This window comes from Mesoplodon densirostris, chromosome 12, assembly GCF_025265405.1.
Source record: "Mesoplodon densirostris isolate mMesDen1 chromosome 12, mMesDen1 primary haplotype, whole genome shotgun sequence".
In the NCBI taxonomy this organism is placed as follows: Eukaryota; Metazoa; Chordata; class Mammalia; order Artiodactyla; family Ziphiidae; genus Mesoplodon; species Mesoplodon densirostris.
In genome coordinates, this window is record NC_082672.1 from 64,626,926 (window position 1) to 64,646,629 (window position 19,704).

A 19,704-nucleotide genomic window follows, 5' to 3' on the forward strand; every position below is an offset into this window, starting at 1 on the left:
TGTGATTGTATAGAAACATTAGATCCAAGTTGAGATCTGAAAGAACTCTAATGAGGGGTCTCATCCTTCTTTATTGGAATGCAGGATAAATTTCCTTTCCCTGTACTCGTGAGGTAGTTAAAGTAGGTTTTGCCTTTTATGGTTATCATCTATCCTTAAATGAGGCAAATTTCTGTCATATTTTTCACTTCTTTAGTTTCACACACTTTACCACCAGAGCTTGCTGGATAAAAGACTGCCGAGAGAGTGACTATCAGATATTAAAATACTTAATTAAACTGAGATAAACCTCAGTCATTTCATCAATCTAAAATCAACTAGAGAATGTGCCAGGTTAACTTTGTAACTTTGGCTAAAAAAATGCATCTGTAAAACCAAACAATGACAATAATAACCTCACAGAATCTGAGATGGAGTATAAATTTTCATGAAAAATTTTTTTTCTGATCTAAGAGCAGAGAGGGGAAAAGAAAACACCCTTAGACAAGTCAGATGATAAAATCCATATTGTACATTGAATCATCTTGTAATTTATGGCCAAAAGTGTGACTATGAAGATATCATCATTGCTGAAGTGGCCAAAATCAACACTGAGTAAAACTGGCTAGTTACCTATTTCTCTGAACATATGATTTCTCTGTTTCTAAAAGGAAACATGAGTTACAAAGGAATCCTGATGGTGTTAGGTCTTCTGAATATTGGGCTATGCCTTTATTCATCTGAATATGCCCCCAGTGCCTTTCTAAATATTTAATAATACTCAAAAATACTATTTTTAATCAACGTTTCTATCAGTATACTTTTTCTGAAATATTATGCTATTTAGATTGTGAACCTGTAATCTATTTGATCCACATCATCGAGGAGAAGCATAGTCACTTGTCTCTTTTAGTTTGACTAGTTCAACTTAAGGGGAAATCTAGCACCTCCTTCTTGAGGTTTTCTTTTCTCCATAATTGTCTAAGAATTCCTAGTAGTACAATCAGTCCAAAGGGATCAGATTTCTTCCCAATGATTCATATGTTTAGTCCACTAGTGACTTCATTTTCCTTACTGCCATACTGTATAACATTTGAAACCTACCTTTACACAGAATTGCTACACTGAAACCTTGTTCTGTAGTGTCACTCAACATTTGAGCTATAACGGTATAGCTCTTTTAGTTCACACTTAGATAATTAGTACAAACACCATACCTGCGTTGCTGGGTTCAGAGGGCTTCTGAGCCTCAGGCATATGTGTTCACCCAGCAAATTTTAAGCCCAGAATTTTCATTCCCTCACAATAAGTACTTCTCTGAGGTACTTAGGCTTATTTACTTCTCAAAGCCATTCTAATATTTTAGAGCTTCTAATATTGTTGAAATTCAAATGGGATTGCATTAGGGACTTAAGATACCTTTCCTCCCAGGAAGGTCCTTGTCTCATACAAATGTGCCAACTTTCCCCACAGAACACACACTGTGGGCCAAGTTAAGGGGTAGTATATGGCACCACCTTTGGCAGTGTGCAGAATTCCACCCTTAGTCAGTGGAGAAAGTACCCACAGCTTTATATTTTACAGCTAGGACACACTATTCATGAATTATTTTCCCCATAACATAGAAACACTATTTTTAAATTACTTTGATGCATAAAATTACTATTGTTGAGACTTTTCTTAGACCTCCTTGAGAATAGCCAGGCAAATTTTGACAGAATTTCATTTTTAGTATTAACTGTGGCAGAAGACCAGGGGGAGAAGAGGTCTATAAAATGTTCCTCAAGCTAGAGAGTCCTAGGAACATCACAGGATCCTTAAAAACTCAGAACTGTCAAGTCCAAGGGAATACTCAATCCCAGCCTGGCCCTGTTTCCAGGGTAAAAGACTTTGGGAGTCAAGTGGGTGGAAAGGAAGGAAGAGAATATCTGAGCTCTATCTGGAGACTGAGAGTTGCTCAGATGTTTGGTTTAAAAGAATTGAAGAGAGCTTTTCTGCAATATAATTCACCTTGTAAGGTGCCTTCAGAGCCTCTTCAGTTAAATATGGCCTGAATAGATTGAAATAGGTTATAGAACATCTTACAGATTTTTACAAAGGCCTTTAAGTAAGCTGGCATAGGTACAGAGTATAAGAAACTTAAAAGTGTCAAGGGAACAAATAGGTACCAATTATTATATATAAAGTTATATACAAATATATATATATACATATAATTATATAGATAGATAATTTCATAATTACCTCATTTTTATTCAGTGTGGACTTGGTTGGCTAGGACATTCAGAGGTCCTGATGCCCCCTGGTGGTCACTGAATTATCACAGATCTCCTTGACACCTGACAATCCACTGGGTTTGAAGAGCTAAAAAATTGCAAGATGAGAAACCGTGAAAGCATGTAGAAGTAATTTGCATAATTTAAACTAGTTCTTCCTATCAGTGCTGGTGAGTTATAGAAAAATGAAGTATAAGTAGTGGAAAAGAAGAGCCTCCCTGGGCAAAATCAAATTTGAAAAAAAAAAATTCTTAAGCACAATTGGACATGTGTTAAGTGATTTTGAGTATAATGTGTCACATTTCTATGCTATGTTTGTAGTTCTCTTAATAATAGTGAAATAATAAAAGTTATTTGATTTAACACCTTTGAATATTTTAAGCGATCAGAAAATTTCAGAGTGACACCTTAGCAATATTCAATTGGACTCATAATCTTGATATAAATTGTATTTTTATTTGTTAAGCTCTCTGGAATTAACTCAGTAATTGCAGTTAAAGGATTATAATTTTAATTTTCTGAGCATCACCAATTTATCTGACCATACAAAAGTGAATGAACTTTTACAAAGGCACAAAATATAGTCTTGACTTATGGTTTGATTTCTGAACTCTGACTTCCTATACTGCTAGATGAATCTGAAATTTCGAAGAATAAGTAACATTATTACTATGTTTTTTATGAGCTTAGTTTATGTACTTTTTTTTACATTGGACTGCAAGTACATATTTTATATACACTACATAAATCACGCTAATGTAAATATGTAAGTGATTTTCCTGTACAGCGGAAAGACTATTTACATTTTGACTGAAATCTCAAATAGAAAACCTAATTTTCTGTAATATCTATTAACTGAGACATAATGTTTCTTTTCTATTTATAATCAGTTTCTTCTGTTTCTTCTTCTCTTCTTCTTCTACCTTTTCTAATTCAGTTTAAATCACCCCCTTTTCTGTGATGAACTTGCATTTTCATATTTACCACCTGTGAATGTATTTAGATAGTAAGTGCAAAAGTAGTAGGTTCAGAGACAGCCCTTTGAGTTTGTTGTCATTGTTAACTACCTAGTTTGGCAGCCTTGGATTTGTAACATATTGAAGTCTCAGGTTCTTCCTTTACTCTCTAAAGGCCTGTTTAACACACACACACAAAGGCTTTTATTTGAAAATTTATGGAGGTAATTCCCTGAAGTCATTAGAATTTACTCCTAAGTGACTATTTCTCTCTTAAAATCAGAAAATATCTCCCAGAGATAAACAGTGAGGTAAATATTAGTGTTGAAGCAAGTTAAATGAAGATAACAGCTATACCCTCATTTGGAATGTGTGTCTTGAATTTGTACATTTATTTTCATATATGTACAATTATGTGTGATGATTAGTAATTAGATAGATAAAAATAACATGGTTCATAAATATTGGGCATGTCTTCTCTGCATCTGAAAACAGGAATTTTTTCATCTTTCTGCTATACAATTATGACAGATGTTTCAAAAGAGGGTCTATGGATGGTAATATTAAAGTTTTGGTTTCTTTTTTCCATTTATTTAAAATTACCTAAATATAAGCTGGGTATTATATCAACTGCATTTCACAATGAATACATAAAAGTGAAAAAACAGTTTTTAAAATTTCTGCTTTGGCTCACCCATGTTGGTTATATATACACCATTTGGTATTGTTCAGGAAAATGATTTCTAATTCATTTTATATACACACATACATTTACTTTTCTAAAATTTGCCTTAGAGATAATATGCACAAATCATAGATAAGAAGCTAAAATAAACCATTTAAAAAATGATATAAAGAAATTACCTATTAAAAGTTATTTTAAAATATGAAAGTTTTGTGAACTGATTATTTTTCATTTCAGTGGCTTCATGTACAAAGAGGTTTACATGCTTTGCTGTTAGTCAAATACAGTCTAATGCCAATTTATATATTATATTTATATATTATACTATATAATACAGTATAATAAACATTCTTTTCTTTACTAGGTCATTCACTTTTTATTTAAATTCCATGAGTTCTTCATCACTATACCTAGATCCAAAAGAAAGAAGAAAAGGTTGGTAAACCTAAAAATGAGTATCACTGTGCAACTCTGCAGGAAAAACTGTCAGCAGTCTGGCACTTGTGCATTTAATGTGAAGCCTCTTGTCTCTAAAAATAAAAGCGAAGCTGAACATGCCCCTATGTCTGATAGAGAGAGGACACACAGTAAGGGGACTCCTTATACCACCTACACCCATCAGAGTGAAGGATGTTACTTCTTTAGTTTCCTGGTTTAATGGAAAGGTATTTGTATTCACATCACTGAGTATTAGTCATTCAATAGATGAAAGGAATAGTTTAAACTTTAAAGGCTACCTTGGTGTCATTCTAAGAAGTGGGGATGAGACCCTGGGGAAAGTGTTGAAAGCCTGGAGAATCATTTTAACTATTAGAAGTGGTTTAATATCTGTAAGTAGAGTATGTGAGATTAACAGTTTTATTGCCTATGAGTGGGGATCTATATTTTTAATTCTAATGTTTCGCCTTACAATTTTTACTCCTTAAAGCATCTGTTTGTGTCAATACTGCTTGATCTCTGTAACAAGTGCACTCTACATCTTTTTGTCTATTTTCAAGGTTAATCTGTTAAGCAATTTACATTTTCTATGAATCCTCTAAAGGGCACCTAAGATGCTTTTAGATATAATTTCTAAAATGTTTAATAGGGGTAATGGCTAGGAACAAGTAACATTTAAGAAATAAACTAGAGACCCAAAGAGAGGTTAGAGGGGAAGGAAATCTCATTTCTCTCTTCTTGGTAATTGCATTAGGCAAGTAAAAACTACAAGAGACAATTTTCCATAAGATAAAATTTTAAAATCTGGGGATCTGTCATCTCTTTGCTATAAATACCAGAAACAACTCAACTTACATTTCCAAATAGAAAAGATAGGAAAAGTTTGGAGTCTTAGGCAAAGTCAAACTTTCTGCCTCTCATAGAGGCAAATCGTGAGTGACAGATTTTTTTTTAACGGAAGAAATATAGGACAGGAAGAAAATAAAGCTCGTCTTTGACATGTGATCAAGTTACTCTGCTTGACCTTTGAATTCGATGATTTGGCAATTAAGGTTTTTAAGTTCTTCCTCTTATTGTACTACTCACATCTTGAATTGCAAAGTGTCAGAAACTGCCTAACGATAAAGGGATTCTTCTAGGCAGTCGTCCTCAATATTTTAGTTAGACGAAATCAACTGTCGATATTGGTAACACTTTTTTTTCTTAGTTTGCCTTTGAAAGATAATTATTTAATTATTATTGAAAAGTACTCAATATTTGCGAAAGAGGTCTTGATATTAATATAATTTTAATTAACAATGCATGGTAGCATTCTTTAAAATTAAATGTAATTTATGCAGCGAAATGGAAAATGATCAAAGTGTGGCAATTCCAGGAAAATCTCAGAAAATGATATACATGTAGGAAAAACGATACGGAACCTTCACAAGTTTCTCTTAATGTGCTACTTCGTCCAACCAACTATCGTTAAATGATAGGGCGGGAGTGAGAGGGCACATAAAACAAAAGACTTCCTTTCTCCACTCCCTTTTCCTCTGGTTCTTTTGCCAGAGCTTGTTTCAAACTCTTGGAAACATTGTTTGAACATAATACATTTGGTTACTTTTATTCTTCCAGGGATTGTGCTGGGTGGTGCCTAGAGCTAACTGCCTTTGGAGTAACAGAAAAAGAGAAGTAGTAACCCTTCAAGAAAGAAAAAGAACAAAGTTACCCGACCCGCGGAGGTTGTGACTACAAAAAAAAAAAAAAAAAAGTAAAGGCACTTTACTTAAAGGCACAGCTCATTTCACTGTCCCGGCTCCGTGCTTGGTAGCTGAGAGATGGCTTGCATCCCCTCTTGTTTCTAAAGATCGCGAGGACCACCGCTATAAACACGATTGTAAATTGGGAGCGTTATTTTAGGATTGATTCTGCTCCACGAAAGCTGCGGTTGCTAAAAGCAAAGCTCCCACAGCAGCACGCACCTCGGTTGCCCTCCACGTCCTCCTTCTCGGGAGCATCCAGCGCCAGCCCGGAGCTCAAAACCTGGAGGGAATCCTGGACCCGCAACCTGACTCCGCTGGCCGCCGATTGGCCCACGCCCCGAAACCCGCCCCCAAGGCCGGGGCGGCCGTTTCGCCGGGACCCGCCCCCAAGCCCTGGGAATCGCCGCCTGGGAGGCCGGCTGAGCCTGCCACTCAGCCCGAGTGGCAGAGGCTCTCGGCTCGGAGCCCCGCCTCCCTCCCCCCTAATTGATATTATTGGAGTGTGGAGCAAGCGGCCGGTCTGCAGTCGGAGACTTGCAGGCAGCAAACACTGTGCGGACCAAAGGAGGGGAAAATTTTTTTTAAAAAGCTAAACGTGGAGCAGCCGGCCGTAGATCGAGAAAGGGAATCGATGCGTGGAGCGCAATAATTTTTGTTTTTTAAAAAAGCCCCACATACTCCGGAGCAAACAGCATTTAAAAAGCTGCGACTCAACTGAAACCTAAGATAAAACCTTCTCATGCACCATGGTTTTTCAAATTCGGCACCCTTCATGGATTATCTTATGCTACATCTGGCTGCTCCGCTTTGCACACACCGTGGAAGCGCAGGCTGCAAAGGAAGGTAAGGTGATGGGAAAGGAAAGTTTGTTCTGACATTTATTTAGCTGTCTACCTGCAAAAGCCGGCTGGTCCGCGGGGTTGCCGGCCGCGCCTCCGGCGCCGGGCGAACCTCCCCCGCCGGCTCCCCGCCCCCTCAACGTTCGGGACGCTCCTGGCGGGCGGGTGGCAAGCGGGCTGCTCCGAGACGCTTGCAGCCCCGCGCCCGGGGCCGTTCGCCCGACGGGAGCGGGATTTCTGGCGCAGACTGTACAGAGGGCGTGAGCAGCAACGGAGGGCGGGGGGCGGGGGTGTGGGAACGGCCGGCAAGCTCATTCTCCGGGACCCCGGGCAAGTCAGATCTCTTCCTCTAGCCCTCTCCTCTTCCTCCTCTCGCCGTTCGTCTCCCTGGGGGTAAGCTGCGGCCGGAGTTGGTCGGAGGCTGGGGAGTGCAGCCTCTAATATCCTGACCAGCCCGCCGGCGAGAGGCTGGAGTTCGGAGCCTTTCTAGAGGTGCCGTGACTTGGGTGAGCTCCGAACGCTCAGGTTACTAATGAAGTGCTCACTGCGTCCGAGGAGCCGGCGCGGGCCTGCGGCTGGCGCTCGGCCGCCTGCATGGAACAATAACGCCGCGGAGGTGAAGCAGCTGGCGGCGCGCGCTACGCGCCCCGCGGTCCTGAGACATCTCCATTCAGCGCGCGCCGCGCGGGTCCCGGCGGCCGCAGGGACAGCGGTAGCCCAGAGGGCTCGGCCGGGCCGAGGAGGCAGGGGACGGGCTGGGGCAGTGCAACTGATTACGAGATGCCTCCCGGGCGACCAGAGGCCCCCAGACCTCTGCCCCACAGTCCGGCAGTTAAGGGGTACGAGTGGTCTAACCTTGAAAAAGACCTGGACCCCGAGGGCTAGCTCTGGTTGACTAGAGCCAGGATTCATTTGGGCAGCCTGATACGCCTGTATATGGCTATCCCCCCCACCCCTTCTCCTTTGAACCATTAACAGAAAGTAAAATACCTTTCGGTGCCTGTAGTTGGAGCTGGGGAAAAATAAATCCTGTCAATGGAAAGGTCTTGCTTCTGAGCAGTGTCACAATCTACCCGCCCTCCTCCGTATCTTGCAGGCTGTAAGTCTAAGGTTGATTTCCCGATATTTAAAAGCAGACTACTAATAATTACTTGTTCCTAAAGTGTGGAGGATGGAGAAATCTGTTATCAGATTTAGGTCATGGTGGTCGGGAGTGGATACGTACCGGTACTCGCTTCATCTATCCCTGAAAACTTAGTGATTTAGTGCTGCTTTTTAAAATTCTCTTCGGTCACTCAAAACACCCTCTCCCACAGCCAAATGCCATAGTCTGCTCCTTGATACAGCCTGACCTTCTGACCCCAGTTTCCACATCTGCAACCTGTGTTGATGCTGAACCCATTCAGAGAAAACCTTAACTTCCAGCTGTCGGCTTCGCGTTTGCAGATGAACCCACATCTGCTAGAAACACACAGCCATACACACCAAAGCCCACACTTCTACTCGCATGACATTAGCGATTAGGGACATTGAATCCTGGAAACTTGTATTGATGCCCCTGGAATAGCGGGACCCGAGGAAAAGTTTGCACCGCCGGGGCGAAACCCCGCGCGCGAGCTCGCACAGACCCCGGCTGGAGTTTGAGCTATAAATAACTGCATCACTAGGGGGAGAGGTTCCTGCAGTCAGAATGGCTTGCTCGCCCGCGCTCCTCTTCTGGGTGCGAAATACGTGGAGAGGATTCTGATTCTAGGAGGCCGAATTCTTTACATGCAGAAGTGAGCTGTTTAAAAGGTGGGCGGGGGTGAGGAATGCGCTCCGCTTCTCGGTGGCAACGCACCCGGCGCGCCACGGTGGCCCAGGGCTGCCGTTCTGGGAGCGAGCAAGCCCCGAGACGGCGCCGCGGCACCCAGGGGCAAGCGCCGGGAAGCGCCTGGAACAGGTGCCTGGCTCTCCGGAGCGGATGGGGTGTAGTTACAGGAAGAAGGGGCACCCCCCCTTTCTCCCCTTTTCCCGCACACGTTCTATCGGGGAGGTCAGTTCCGGCTACTGGGAGCGCGCGTGTAAGTCAGTCTGACGTTTGGAGGCGAAGTGCAGCCGCTGTTTTTCCTTTCGTTAATGCCTTCGCCGCGCTCCCTCTGAGGAGACGCTTCCCGATAGCCCCTCTCCTCCTCCCAGTTTCTTCTGGAGCTAGGGCGCCACCGGCTCCCTGGAGTGCCCAAGTCTGGCGGAGGCGTAATGGATGCTTCGGCCGGCGGGCGCGCCAGTCGGGCAGCCCCCTCCCCGCCCCGCCCCGCCCCACCGACGGCCCCGCCCCGGCTCCAGCAGCTGCCCGCCCGGCTCCGGGCTGGCCCCGCCGGGCGCGACCCGCATCTCTCTCCTCACCCTTGCCCCCACCCCCTGCATCCCCCACTCCAGCCCGCGAGGCAGAGCGCAGAGTCCCCGAACCCCGGCCCGTGTGCCCTGGGTCCTGGTTGGCCGCCGGGCTACGCCTCTGCGGGCGCGAAGGGAGGCTGGCGCTCGGTGCTCTGAGCGGGAAGGCAAAAGCGCGCACTTGCGGGCTGGCACAGAGAGCGGACAGCGGAAGGGAGACACGGTGAATCGTTCGAGCTGGTTAAACGCTCAGGGGTCGGTTTCCCTTTTGTTTTATTTGTTCATTTGTTCTCTCTTAACTTGTTTGCCATCACCGCCCCGCCGGGGTCCCTGGTTCCCACCCCAGGCTGTGCTGAGGGGTAACGGAAAAGGAGTAAACAATCATCACAGTGTTTAATTCACCCTCAAAAACGACCAAGAAAGCTTCCTGGGTTTAAAATTCACATGTCTCTTGTCACTGCGGAAGACCGAAAAAATAATAATAAGTAATCTCAAAAGGAAAGTACCTGGAATCCATGTTGTTTGTCCACGTTGAGGACAAAAACAAAATAAACTTTAAAAGTTACTTAATGCAAATTCAGTAATCTAAACATTTATGGCTGTTCCTAGTTCGAAGTACAACTTGGTATTTTAAAAGTGTGGCTTTGAAATTATAATTATTATTTGAAAGGGAGTCAAGTGTTTATAACCAAGGTTTGTGCTGTCATGGTCTCCCTGAGAGTCTCAAGTATAAAACATTTTGGGAAAAAAGTGTTTCTATATCCATTTTCAGTTATAGGGAATAACCTTGACTAGCTTGAAGGAGTTGAACACATAATCAATCAACTGTTTCTTTTCTTAGCATAACAAATTTTCGTTACCTTTAAAAACACATTTTTTCCCTCTGTTGGTCATTGAAAAGTTTATTTAAGCATGTATTTAATTTAAGTTCAAATTTTAACATTTTGCTGAGGATGATGGTAAGCGTATTTACATACTTGAAAATGTATTCACCATTACTTCTGGACAAATTGATACATTTGTTAAAATGCTATAGAATCATAGAAATATTTTTAAAGAATACAAACTCATGTAACTCTGCAACCGGTTTGAGCAAAGAGTGAATGCTTTAGGAGGGGAATCGTCCTAAAAAGCAATAAAATATATTAAATTGGAAGTCTGGTAGATATTAATGTATGATATCTGCATGCATTATATTAATACTATCAGGAGCATTAATTACATTTATATAAATATTAAGTTAAGTGTATTATGCTTTATGGTAGCATAAAAGCAGAATACAACTGTGTTTTAAAAGTCAAGTCAAAGTTTAAATATTCCATTTTGAGAATTATGTACTGCTTTGAAATATTGGGAAATTTAAAAAATAGAAATATTGAAAACAAATGTTTGACTAACCCAATAATATATCTTGTAAGTGATAGGAAATTTATTTTTCTCATGATAACATTGCTTAATATAGTTTTTAATTGTATTCATTTTGGCTTAAGAGAAGACACTGTGTGTGGAAAGTTTAAAAAAAAAAAAAGCTCCAATTCTCAAAAGGCACTAGGAAGTACTTTTGGAAGAATAGTACAAATTAATGACTGGTTGAGGAGTAATAGGGAAGTATGCTTTATTATGTTAATGTTATTATATTTGACAAAGTTTAGAGCACTCAGTGGTTTACAAAATTCTTTACAATATATTATTACTATCGAATCAGTATACTTCATATATCAATTTTTTACCCTTGCTTTCATGCTACTTTTGAGTTTTTAGTTAATTTTAATATTTTAATTAAAAACTATAATGCTAGTGTTTTAATATCTTTTTTCCTCTAAGAAAGTGGAATATATTTGTAAGAGGTAGGTATACATTTTGTCATTCATTAATGTAAATAACTCTTTATTTAAAATCATAAAATGGTAATTATTTTAAAAATTAGATCGACTTTAATAACTTTTACAAACATGTTTTCATTTTTCATCTGACATTTAGAAATGCAACTTTCTTTTTCAGTACTACTGCTGGATTCTAAAGCACAACAAACAGAGCTGGAATGGATTTCCTCTCCACCCAATGGGGTAAGGGTTTCTCCTCATAAAATATCAACCTTTATTCTTTTTAAGTAAGAAATAAAACCTTTTCCTCCTCCCCCAGTGGAATTATTCATATTCTTCATATTTAAACTGTTTTGATCTCAAACATCTTGTTCAATATTTTGTTGTGCTTATAATGAGGCATTGAGTTCTTTGAGTAGACACGGTATATTTAGAACATTGAAAAATGGATAAAAAATGAGTTCTTATTATGAGTGGAACCATACCTCAGGTTCCAGGATATAACTGTTAACTAATTACAGAGAACATGCTTTTCACAAACTCACTTAAACCTCTTTAGTTGCTTTATACTTCCTTAGTATCATCACCAAGTAGGTTGTATGTAGTTCTTTAAAACAGTAGTTCTTTAAAACTGTTTTCCTCTTTTGAAAAACGTTTTAGCATCATTCAATATATACTTGAAAAGATAACTAAAAATGTAATATGCTCAATATTTTAACATAAAATTTGCTCTAAAATATGATTTGGATTTTCTGAAATTTTTATGTTGTGCTATCTGTTGTTATTAATCAGAAGTGATGGCAGAGTATGCACATATCAGAGTAAAAATCTGTTACCATAAATGAGTGAAAGCCATCCAATAAAATTCTATGAAAATATAAGTAGATTCTAAAAAAAATTCTGACCGTTATGTTTCATATATCTGAAAAGATATATTACTTACTTAAGTTTAGTTCAGTGTCTATGTCTTCAGGTCTTATTTTAATTGTGAGGCAGGACACATACTTCATCCCTGACTAAGAAAGGGGGCTCCAAGAAAGGTAAATGTACCCCATTGTTACTTAAGTTAATCTTCGGTACAATAAAAAGTCTGGAGTCAAAGAGCATGAAGTATAAGTGAGGATAGAAAAAGTGTAAGAAACTTTGCAAAGACAAGAATGAAAGTCTGAAAGGGATTTTTGAGTATAAGAACATCATAAAATCAATATGTCATAAGCTAGAAGTTAAAGAATGCAAAATGTGAACAATGCAAATGTGTTTAAAGTATTTAGGTTTTTTATTAAATTAATATTTGAGAGACGCTTAAGATCATATTGCAGCTATCTGTATTGGTCAGACAAAGCTATAAAAATGACAAATATTTACAGATTAAATATAAAAAGTATGCTGAGTTTGAAGTATGAATGTCATACTTTTCTTGAAAGTGGAGTAGTTTCCATGAGTAAAATAATATACACTATAGGAAGACATTTGCAATAAAAAATGAAGCACATATCTTGCCAATGACAGATGTGGCCCATTTTCCACCATCCATCAATTAAAACAAATAGAGATACAGCATGGTTTTTAATCTCTAAGGGGAAGTAAACTGATATATTATTGTAATATTTCATCCATGTAATCCATAAAATGATAAATTATGACTGTCAATGTTATCTTGGACTGAAATGGACATTTTATCAGTCGAAAGTATCTTGAGTTAACCATTAACCCTACATATCTTTAGGAATCAACAGATAATATTAGAAAATGACAACTGATGATATATTCCATATATGAAATGGATTGGCTTACATGTGGTTAAATATCTAACTGGAAATAAAATGTTATTAAGATATAAGTGTCTAGAAATAACTTTATAAGCATACTATAAAAGCAGGCTAGCCGAATTAAGACTTCTTTCCCAATGGTGTTGTTTGTAGAAATCACTGCGGTCTCTTAGAAAGTGAGATAATAAAACAAAAGTTACATTAAATGCATTTATTTCGTCTCACTCTTTGTTATTTATGCAACAGTTATCTTGAAATTTTTCCCGCAGGAGTAAATTTTTAATTAAACATTAAAATTAACTGAGTTTCATTGGTAGTAAAGTTGATTTTTCCTACATTGAACAAAATAATATAATTGTTCTTGGAACTAGAAAAAGGAATTCTTGAGATATATTCCTTTCTAATAATTAGCCTTCGTTTCTTGTAACTAGGGAATTGTTCAAAAGAGCTCATTTATCCTTGGAGCTTTTCATTTTTTGGTAGACGCTACTACCAGTTTTACTTATTTTAATAATTTCAACCTAATTAAGAGACTAAAATTTGCTTGTCCAAATGGATGAATTTGGTTATACTTGGCTAAGGGCCATTCAAGCAAACTATAAGCAGCTAACTGAAACAGGAAACTATGCACTCCATCAACTAGTCACAAACTCCAGTTGTGTTGAGTAAAAGCTGAACATGATAATTGGTTGTTTGCTGCATTTGAGGACCTTTGATAATATGTATAATAAAATTGTAGCAAATATATAATATGTCATCATAAGAAATTTCTGATTTACAGTATATTACTAATTTGTCTGTCTTGTTAGTTTTCTAAGAACTACTTTTAAAGTTAGATATTAATATTTCACAGAGCATTTAAGTAAATTGATTTTTCTGATCGAGTTTTACAAATAAAACTCATTACCACATGCTTAGTCGTTTATTTTCCCATCTGCTTTTCTTGAAACGATAGTTTAAATATTTCATGCTATGTGACTTTGGATTAGAATACTAATATAATTTTATATTTGGCATTTCCTGTTTGGGAAATGAATACAAGTAGGTGACAATTTCACTATTAAAGTATCATAAATACAAACTTGGAAATTTTATAATAATGGTAAGAAAAGACATAAACAACTGTTCTCTTAGGCTTTTAAGTGAAATGAATTTATTAACTAATGAGCAATATAGATAGATTATACAAGACTTAATCTTTAAATTGTTGCAAATTTGGCTAAGCTTATTATTTTCCTTTTTTGTGAAAATATATGAGTTTGCTGTAGTGTACATTATATCAGCATATGAATGGACATTTTTAACCATCTGATATTTTTCCTGTCAGAAAGCTTATTATTGAAATATGATCCAGCATGCTGATTTGCCATGTACATTTGATTGTCTGTTGAAAGCAACTTATTTATAAAGTTGTATCACACTTTTGTAACCATTTATTTATAATTATATGGCATTATGGATAACATTATATATAACACTGCAATAAATAAATAGCTCTGTAAAATGCTCCTCCCTTATATCTCATTTTGCAAAGATCGTAAAAGATTTCGCATTATGAATATCAACATGTGGAATGCTTTTACATTTCAGAGTACTCTTGGCATCTTATTCCCTGTGTTTTTAGGTACTCTCTAAGTTTAACATCAACACTTAAAATGTCAACGGAGTTATCAAGAATTCTGCCATGTATCTGTATGTATATGCATTAAATGGTAATTTAAGTAATTTTGTCATGTGCTTTAGTCTATAAAAATCCCAAGCTCAGTGGAGACATTGGCATAAGCAAAAATGTAAAAAGCAACACTAATATACTAACAAACAGATACTAAGCAAAATGAAAGATTTATTGTATGCATAAACAATACAAGCAACAAAAATGATGTTCTGGCACCAGGATGAAGCTGAACTGAGACTCTGTTCTAAAGGTTACAGTGTTCTTCAGGGTAGGAATTCACCTAGCTCTTTCAAAGATATGCATTTGTGCTACACTAAAGGTTCCTCATGCACTTGCAAAAGCCAAATGTTATTTTTTGCTGAATGACTGATGACCGTTTCTAAATTTTACAGTGGGAAGAAATTAGTGGTTTGGATGAGAACTATACCCCGATCCGAACATACCAGGTGTGCCAGGTCATGGAGCCCAACCAAAACAACTGGCTGCGGACTAACTGGATTTCGAAAGGCAATGCACAAAGGATTTTTGTAGAATTGAAATTCACCCTGAGGGATTGTAACAGTCTTCCTGGAGTCCTGGGAACTTGCAAGGAAACCTTTAATTTGTACTATTATGAAACAGACTACGACACTGGCAGGAATATAAGAGAAAACCTCTATGTAAAAATAGACACCATTGCTGCAGATGAAAGTTTTACCCAAGGTGACCTTGGTGAAAGAAAGATGAAGCTTAACACTGAGGTGAGAGAGATTGGACCTTTGTCCAAAAAGGGATTCTATCTTGCCTTTCAGGATGTAGGGGCTTGCATAGCTTTGGTTTCGGTCAAAGTGTACTACAAGAAGTGCTGGTCCATTATTGAGAACTTAGCTGTCTTTCCAGATACAGTGACTGGTTCAGAATTTTCCTCTTTAGTCGAGGTCCGAGGGACATGTGTCAGCAGTGCAGAGGAAGAGGCGGAAAACTCCCCCAGGATGCACTGCAGTGCAGAAGGAGAATGGTTAGTGCCCATTGGAAAATGTATCTGCAAAGCAGGCTACCAGCAAAAAGGGGACACTTGTGAACGTAAGTAATGTGTGCTATTAAAATTTCACTTTGCACTTTCTTCTATATCAGAGATTTTAAGTAATAATGACTATTAAGTAATAATGACTATTTGAACAAGTGAGTCTGCTGTGTACCAGAAGCCCAATTGAGTAGATCTTAAGCAAAGTCACTATTGAACTTATCAATGATTCCCCACAGTGATATCTGCACTAAGGATTCAGTAAATATTGCAATAAATATCGGCGATAATAATATTTGTTACTAAAATTTAATTGGCCCTATGCTTGACATAGAAGACAACAGTTGCACATTGGGCTATGAGATTTAAGAGAGGAGACTGGGCAGTGTGAGGTGAGATTAATCAGGATTTAATGATGTGTGATTCCTCCTGTCTTGAAACCCATATCGTCTGGCCTTGCGGATAACAGGAAAAGGAGGTTAAGGGGTCTGCTAACAAGAGGTCTACTAATAGGCAAGACACATGCAAATAGATTTACAAACTTTTAGAATTCTTTTTTATAAGTACTAAAACTTTGATTAAAAGATCATCAAATTTCCCTTGTTAACTTTCTGAGGTTGCTTCTGCCAAAGCCATATTTCTTTCCTGGACTGAATAATAAAAGGAGTATTTCTCTGATAAGCCATATTATAGGTAGACCACATTTCTGTGGAAGTGGGCCAAAGTTTTAGTTATTGGAATACATCAGCTGGACATTTTCTGTTTGTTTTGAAACAATAATAACATATGAATTAGTGAACCTTTTCCTTTGTATAGTAAAACTGAATTTTCTCTTACATAGCTTTATGTGGTCATAATAATTGGCCAGTATTTTTCTATTTAAAACTATGTCACAGGGACCTTCAAAATTAATAGATATTTTTCTGTTTGTGGATATCCTGAAAATATAATAAGGTTATATTACTTATGTCTCTTATAACTTAGAAAACATAATACGTTCCCCAAAATAACTTTCATGTATTCTTTGTACCCCTAAGCCAGCTGCAAAATTTTTATATTTGTACATCCTAGTTAATTTAGAGGGAATTGTAGCTAACAATGATAATTGTAACTAAATGTTTTTGCTAATTTACTATGTGCAGATACTCTTCTGTGTGCTTTACACATACGAGTTCATTTAATAGATAGATAACATTATCATCTCTATTTTACAGAAAAAAAAATGGGGCTGTCAAGGGTAAGTTGCTGATTGCAGTTACTTTAGTAAGTAATATTTGTCCTAGCTTAGATTCAAGCTCAGGGTGTTCTGATTCCAGAGCCGGGAATTTCGCAACAGTATTGCCCTGGTTTCCATCAGAAAGCAAGGAGAATCCTGGCAAATATTATTCTGTTTCATTGCTGAACTTAAATGCCTTGGTCCTAGTAGTTTGTTATGTAAATCACATTACTTCCCCATAAAATTCTCATTCTAGTAGAACATTTCAAGAAATAATTTAACAAATATTTAGATCTGTGTTGTCTAATAAGGTAGCCGGTGGCCACATGTGGCTCTGAGGTTCTAAAAAGTGGCGATTCTAAATTGATATGTGCTGCAAGTATGAATTACATACTGAATTTCAAAGGCTTAGTACAAAAAAAAGGTGACAAACATCATTAGTAATTTTCTATGTTACTTAGATATTGAAAGAATCATACATTAGATATATTTGGTTAAACAAAATATAATATTAAAATTATTTCAACTGTTTCTTTTTACTCTCTTTTGATGTGGCTACTAGAAATTTAAGAATTACATATGTGGCTCACATTATATTTCTACTGCACACATTATTTAGGTAGAGTAACTGAGCAAATATATATTTTCTGTCCTGGTTGAAGAGTTAAATACTTCATATGGATGGTTGCTAGCATATAAAATGCCTATGACCCAGCACTCAATTATCATTCCTGCCATAGCTGACATTGTAAAGTGAACTCTGAGCTAAACAAATAGAGATGCTATAGGTTCTGGTCCCATTGGCCAGTTTAGCAGCCACCTCTGACACTCCCTGAAGGAATCAAACCTGTCTATCCACAGTCCTCGTCCCCTTTCCTTCACTAATAGTATTTCTTAAAAAGTAGAACATCCTGCAGGTTCCACATGTGTGGAAATCAAAAACTGATGGAGATTTATCACTACTAATAGGCAAAATGCTATTCCACTTGGTAAGTATAGAAATATTCTTAACGAACTAATTAATTCAATGAAAAGGAATGTTTTTATTGACTGGAAATGTTTTTATTGACAAGTACTTGAAAATGACGGTGGATTCAACAATAACTATTATAAGAGCATTTTAACAACACACTATTACACTTCAGCTGTGAAAGCAGCTGGTTTCAGTAGTATGGAGATTTTGATTAATGTGAAAGTGGAATTTTAATTGTTTGCACAATTAAAAATGGGACACATAAAAATACATAAAAATGTATATAAAAGGCCTTATCCACAAGGCCTTTAGACAATTAAATTTGTCTAAAAAGAAACTAAGAAATAACATTAAAAGTCCTGTTCTTTTAAGGTTTAAGAAATTTTAAAGCAAATTATAGTCTCTTTTGTTTCATTTTGTGGATTTAATTCAATTGATTTCTACATTTACTTGTTAAGAAAAAGAAACAGGAACTGTTTGAGTTCTACACTTCTAAGTACAGAATTTAGTAAGAAAAGCAGTCTTTAACTGCAGTAAAGAGATATATTTACCATGACGACTCCAATTTCTTCCAAATGAACAAAATCATCTCATTAAATGTGGTACTATTAAGATTATTCACATTCATTTATTTTGGTTTCGAGAATTGGAACCATATTTGAGTACCAAAATTATTGTCGCCTGCAAACTGCACCAACGTACTTAAAAATGAAGTAAAATTAGTTCACTGTCATCTACTTTAATCTGCATTGGAATAGGTAGAATTAGGTATTAATAGTGAGAGTTCATTAAAAACATGTGATTAAAGGACTCAAGATGCCTCCTTATGGTTCAGCCGAAAAAGGATGTGCGCACTAATTCAGGTAAATTGTCTATCGTGTAACGTTCTTAATTTTTAACCTTAGTGATGTTGACAAAGGAATTAAATACCTTATGCTTAACTGTGGCACTATGTTCATTTGCAAAAACACTTCCCTCCTGGGCATAATTCCAACGCATTGTTGTGAGAGTACTTGCCTCTGGAATGAGTTCAGGCCTGCCTTTATAAGTATTTCTCCTGTTTCCTTTCAGTGATCCTGTTAAGAATTTGAAAATAAATTCCAGTCCCATATAGAGGAGAATTAAAGTGTTTGGGAGAGGATGTTAGTGAGCCCCTAGCCAAATAATGGTGGTTAGCCACTTAAAGGCAAGTTTATCTGGGCACTTTCTAGAATGGCAGCCCATTGTGATGTGTGTTAAAGTATAGTTTGAAATATGAACAACTGTGAAAACTGAGCACAGTTTTGATCAGTTGATGGAAAAGCTTTCACTTCTTTGTGATTTTGGAAAAAAATAACTCAATTTTGAAAACCACGTGTTTGTCAAATCTAATATATAGAGAACTTCTGTCTAATTTTTTAATATAGTGATTTTAAGAAAACATCTCTTGGGCTTCCCTGGTGGCGCAGTGGTTGAGAGCCCGCCTGCCGATGCAGGGGACACGGGTTCGTGCCCCAGTCCGGGAAGATCCCACATGCCGCGGAGCGGCTGGGCCCGTGAGCCATGGCCGCTGAGCCTGCGCGTCCGGAGCCCGTGCTCCCCAATGGGAGAGGCCACAACAGTGAGAGGCCCGCATACTGCAAAAAAAAAAAAAAAAAGAAAAAAAAAAGAAAAAGAAAAGAAAACATCTCTTTACTGTCATTTAAAAATATAATTCCAGATAGCGTGCTTCGATTGTCAAGCAGTCCCTTTGAAAATATTTAGCATATCAGTTACATCACAACTTCTATGCACAGTAACCAATATATTTAGATAAAAAGTGTAGTCATTTTAAAAAATTGAGAGCAGATTTTAGTTTACATATATAAATATTTTTAGAAGACTAATAAATCGTATTCTGAAATATAATTTGAAATGTTTGGAACTTTCGTACAATTTTATTCCATTTTAAAAGTAGAATAGTATTTCTCAGAGG

At 37.7% G+C, this 19,704-nt stretch overlaps 1 protein-coding gene and 1 long non-coding RNA gene across 11 annotated transcripts in view; one reads left to right on the plus strand and one right to left on the minus strand.

The window, feature by feature from the left end:
• Window positions 1-2,318, minus strand: part of LOC132500348 (uncharacterized) — a 127,937-nt gene extending 125,619 nt beyond the window's left edge. For both annotated transcript variants that reach the window (XR_009534021.1, XR_009534022.1), the window contains exon 1: window positions 2,224-2,318. This is a non-coding gene — a long non-coding RNA (uncharacterized LOC132500348). The remainder of the gene's footprint in view (window positions 1-2,223) is intronic.
• A 4,292-nt stretch (window positions 2,319-6,610) lies between these two features.
• EPHA7 (EPH receptor A7) overlaps window positions 6,611-19,704 on the plus strand; it is a 165,187-nt gene continuing 152,093 nt past the window's right edge. For all 9 annotated transcript variants that reach the window (XM_060115322.1, XM_060115323.1, XM_060115324.1 and 6 more), the window contains exons 1-3: window positions 6,611-6,922; window positions 11,293-11,357; window positions 14,951-15,620. In XM_060115322.1, the coding sequence (XP_059971305.1) occupies window positions 6,826-6,922; window positions 11,293-11,357; window positions 14,951-15,620 (832 nt within the window). In that variant the 5' untranslated portion in view covers window positions 6,611-6,825. The remainder of the gene's footprint in view (window positions 6,923-11,292; window positions 11,358-14,950; window positions 15,621-19,704) is intronic.